Source organism: Cynocephalus volans, chromosome 1 (assembly GCF_027409185.1).
Source record: "Cynocephalus volans isolate mCynVol1 chromosome 1, mCynVol1.pri, whole genome shotgun sequence".
NCBI lineage: Eukaryota > Metazoa > Chordata > Mammalia > Dermoptera > Cynocephalidae > Cynocephalus > Cynocephalus volans.
The window spans coordinates 1762839-1767447 of NC_084460.1; the positions used below are offsets into that span (position 1 = coordinate 1762839).

At 57.5% G+C, this 4609-nt stretch overlaps 1 protein-coding gene across 1 annotated transcript; it reads right to left on the minus strand.

The window, feature by feature from the left end:
* Nucleotides 1-957: 957 nt before the first annotated feature.
* On the minus strand, nucleotides 958-2769 carry KCNA5 (potassium voltage-gated channel subfamily A member 5). Its single transcript, XM_063113548.1, has one exon. The coding sequence runs from the start codon at nucleotides 2767-2769 to the stop codon at nucleotides 958-960; it is 1812 nt and encodes a 603-aa protein (XP_062969618.1).
* Between the last annotated feature and the right edge of the window lie 1840 nt (nucleotides 2770-4609).

The following is a 4609-nucleotide window of genomic DNA, read 5'->3' on the forward strand; positions in this document are numbered from 1 at the left end:
GCAAGGATGTTTAGCTTAGCTTAGCTACACATTAGGTTTCCAAGCTTTCTACCCTGGTCAAAGCATTTGCTCTGACTCCAAAACCAGAAACAGCAAGTGACAGACTATTTATTTTAAATTGCAAAATCTTTATCAGTTGTAGAAAACTAACACTTGCTTCAACCAAATAACATTTTATTTCCTGGGAAAAAAATAAAGAGAACTAATTATCCGAAGTCTTCCTTCAACATCATTAAAATTTTTTCAAAGAAAGTTACAAGAATTCTTTAAGGCGCACAGAAAAAGTCAGATTTGCCTTTCTTTCGAAACATTCCCTGCCCTAGACACAAAGCACCGATAACACATCCCAGAAAAGAGAGAAGCTTGGAGACACAAGAACCAGAACAGCCAGACCAGGATCTCTGGCTCTAACATAAGCATCACAGAGGAAAATCACAACAACTCTCTCTTCCATAAATACAACATATATCATGAAAATATATCCAAAATATCTCCATCTGAACTACAGTAGAAAAATCCACTCACCAGCCATAAAAATAATATTTTACCCTATACACAAATATAACCATATGTAAAGCAAATTTGGAACACACGGATGGGGGGGGGTTTACAAAATCTCTTGGGATCTGGGCTATTTAAAGCCATTTTTGTTTGGGTTATCCCTCTGCTGGCTATAGGAAACTGGCTGCAAATACATCCATCTCACAGCACTCACCATTTCAACAGCTCCTGCGTCATGGAATGTGGTACTTTTTAAAAATAGGCGACCCTTGGTGTCATGGAAAGAAGAGAAAAAAAATGGGGGATCAAGGGAGGGAGGGAGAGAAGGAGTGAAAGAGGGACAGACTAAGGTTATGGCGTGAGCTTCAAATACTCTGCGGTATGAAGTAGATACCCAGGTTCAGAAGGCCTCTGCCGGCCCCCACCCCTCTGCCACCAGTCTGCCTGGATCTGCCTTTACAGATCTGTTTCCCGGCTGCTGTCCAGGCAGAGGGCATACAGGGACCTCCGCAAGTCCACATTGCTCTTGGCCTTGAGGTTACACTTTTCTATGGGGCAGCTACCCCTTCGGGCACTGTCTGAATTCTCCAGGGACCCCCCAGCCTTGCAGAAGGAGCCCTTCCTGCAGCTGGCCTTCCGCTGGCCTCCTCCGTCCAGCCCTGTCCCCTGGTTCTGGCTGCCATGCTCCTCCTTAAGGGCTGCCTGCTCCTCCTGCTCCGTCTCCCGGTGGTAGAAGTAGTTGAAGTTGGAGACGATGACGGGCACAGGCAGGGCAATGGTGAGGACCCCAGCGATGGCACACAGCGAGCCTACGATCTTGCCCCCCACAGTGATGGGCCTCATGTCTCCATAGCCCACAGTGGTCATGGTGACCACAGCCCACCAGAAGGCATCCGGGATGCTGGAGAAGTGGGTCCCCTGGTTGTCAGCCTCTGCGAAGTAGACGGCGCTGGAGAAGAGGATGACTCCGAGGAAGAGGAAGAAGATGAGCAGCCCCAGCTCCCGCATGGAGGCCTGCAAGGTCTTGCCCAGGATCTGCAGCCCCTTAGAGTGGCGGGAGAGCTTGAAGATGCGGAACACCCGGACCAGGCGGATCACTCTGAGGATGGCCAGGGACATGGCCTGCTGCCCGTTCTGGCCGCCCCCTCCTGCACCCCCAGGCTGCTGCTCCGCCAGCTCGGTGCCCAAGGTGATGAAGTAGGGGAAGATGGCCACGACATCGATAATGTTCATGATGTTCCGAGAGAACTCTGCCTTGCTGGGGCAGGCGAAGAAGCGCACGAGCAGCTCGAAGGTGAACCAGACGACGCACGTGGTCTCCACGATGAAGAAGGGGTCGGCCAGCGTCCTAGGCAGGAGCGGTGCCACCGTCGGGCCGGAGGGGGGCGCCACGGCCCCGCTGCCGTTGGCCGGGGCGGGCGCAGGCGGCTGGTGGGGCACCAGGGGGTGGCGGAGCAGCTCGCGCTCATCCCTGAACTCGGGCAGGGTCTCCAGGCAGAAGGTGACGATGGAGATGAGGATGACCAGGACCGAGACGATGGCGACGGCCCGCGCGGGCCCCGAGCTCTCGGGGTACTCGAAGATGAGCCACACCTGGCGCTGGAACTGGCTGCGCGGCAGCGGCTTCTGCTCGTCTCCGAGGCAGCCCTCGTCCTCGCGGAAGCGCGCCAGGGCCTCGTCGCCCAGCTGGTAGAAGCGGATCTCGTCCAGGAACACGTCCAGGGGCACGCTGACCGGCCTGCGCAGGCGGCCCCCCGACTGGTAGTAGTACAGGATGGCGTCGAAGCTGGGCCGGTGGCGGTCGAAGAAGTACTCGTTCCGCAGGGGGTCGAAGAAGCGCAGGCGCTTGGCCGGGTCCCCCAGCAGCGTGTCGGGGAACAGCGCCAGGGTGCGCAGCTGCGTCTCGAAGCGCAGCCCGGAGATGTTGAGGAGGACGCGCTGGTGGTGAAGGGTCCCCGCGCCCGGCGCCCGCTCCCCCGCCATGCCCACGCTGGGGTCGCCTTCTGCCTCCTCGTCGTCCGGGGGCGGCCGTCGTGGCGGCGGCGGCAGCTCCTGCGGCAGCGGTGGCAAAGGCCGCCCCCCCGGGTCCGCGCCCCTCTGCGAGCCGCGCCCCCTTGGCGCCGGCTCTTTGGGCCCATCGCTGATGCCAGCCGTCGGGGGACACCGGCGCTCCCCTTCTGTGGCCTGGCTGCAGCCTGCCCGGGCCTCGGCTCCTCCTCTGACGGTCATGGCACCGCCGTTCTCCAGGGGCACCAGGGCGATCTCCATGGCCCGGGGGCAGGGGGCATGCTGCGCCCCAGCCGGCCGGCTCCCGCGCCCCCCACTCCCGCGCCGCCGGCGCCCCGCGTCGGGCTCCTCTCCCGCCGTCGGCCGGCCCCGCTCTGGGGCGGGCTGGGGGTGTTGGCGCGATGCCCTCGCTTGGTCCTGACGTCAAGAAGCCGCTGCCCTGCTCTCTGCTCCGCTCTCCGTTCTGGCAGCCGGTTACCAGGCAGCCGAAAAGCCTCCTTCCAGCAGATGCGACCTTCAGCCGCCCGCCCCTCCCCCGCCCCTCCCGTCGCTCCCCCCGCCGCTCCCCCCGCCTCCCCTCCCCTCCCCCCGCCTCCCCTCCCCTCCCCCCGCCTCCACTCCCCTCCCCCCGCTCCCCTCCCCTCCCCCCGCCTCCCCTCCCCTCCCCCCGCTCCCCTCCCCTCCCCCCGCCTCCCCTCCCCTTCCCTCCGGGGAACCGCGGCAGCGAGTGTCTCCCCGGGGGGCATAGCTCCGGCCCTGGCGAGGGAAGGGAGGGATGGAAGGAGGGAGCGGAGGGGGGGGGGATGGAGGAACAGGTTGTACCGAGAGCGCTCAAACTGCAGGGCAAGCAGATGAGAATAGCTCTGGGTTTCAGTTCACCTGGGAACCCGCTGCAAGCCATGTGGACTCGAGGGGAAATGAACTAACTAACTACCTTAGGTGGAAGGGACGAGGCTTTGAGCGGAGCTGGAGTGTGAGGAAGACAGAGACAACAGTCCTTTTTACATTTTTCCTTTGGGAAAATTAAAATATTTTTTCACTGGAAAGAATTGCAGAGGAGAGGGGGCGTGGCGGAGCTATAGGCCTTGAAATAAATGTATCTCTCGACGGAGAAACATTTCTCTTCCCGTCTTCCTACAGACCCACAGAAAGGTACGGGGCTGAAACTTAGCCGTGTTCCCCCTGCCCTTGCCCTGAGAAAAGCCCTGTCCCCAGTCTAGACAGCAGCAGTCAGCCCTCACAGACCCCGTGGCAGCCCCAGGCAAGCAAGCAGTGAGATGATAAACCCGTCTGGTAACCCTGCAGACACACAGCTCCTCTGCCCCCTCCACCAAATCCCATTGGCAAAAACTATAATAGGGAAGAAGGATTTTTAAAAAATCCTGGTGAGGGCTGATCCTGCCTGGTGAAACTTGGAGCTAGCAACGGCATGGAGGTCTATGTATGGGGGGTAGACATAGGGGGTGGTTTAGGACAGGGAGATAAGGAGGTTGTGGAATCTCCAAGAGTAGAATAATAACAGCCAATACATACTTGCTTTGCTGGTATAACGTACCAGCCCATCCTCAGCACTTTACAAATGTATTGACTCATGTATTCCTACAGTCACCCATTTTATAAGTGCTGTTACTATATTCATTTTATAAATGAATAACTGAGGCACAGAGAGACTGATTAACTTGCCAAGGTCACACAGGTAGACAGTACTAAGGGTGATATTCACACCCAAGCAATCAAGAGCTTGTGCCCTTGCTCCCTACACTCCAGTCCCCTCTGGAAATGCACAGCCCCCTCTCCAGGTACAAGCGCTGCTTCACCCCGTCATCTGGCCTGAGAGCTTTAGGTCCCGACTGCAGGAGGAAGGAGGATGACTGAGATGACATATTTTAGGTCAGGACACTAGGATATCTTTCCCTACTCTTGCCTCTGCCCCTGAGGGACTTTAGTGGGTGTCAATAGCCAAGGGAAATATCATTCAAGGCCTATGTGGCAGTTTCAGACACAGCCTCTAGATGTTTCTTGATTTTAAATTATCACAAAGTCACTGTATTTTTGAATGTCTCTTTGTATTGTCTATTTTTGTTCCTGTATATTGTTTGGG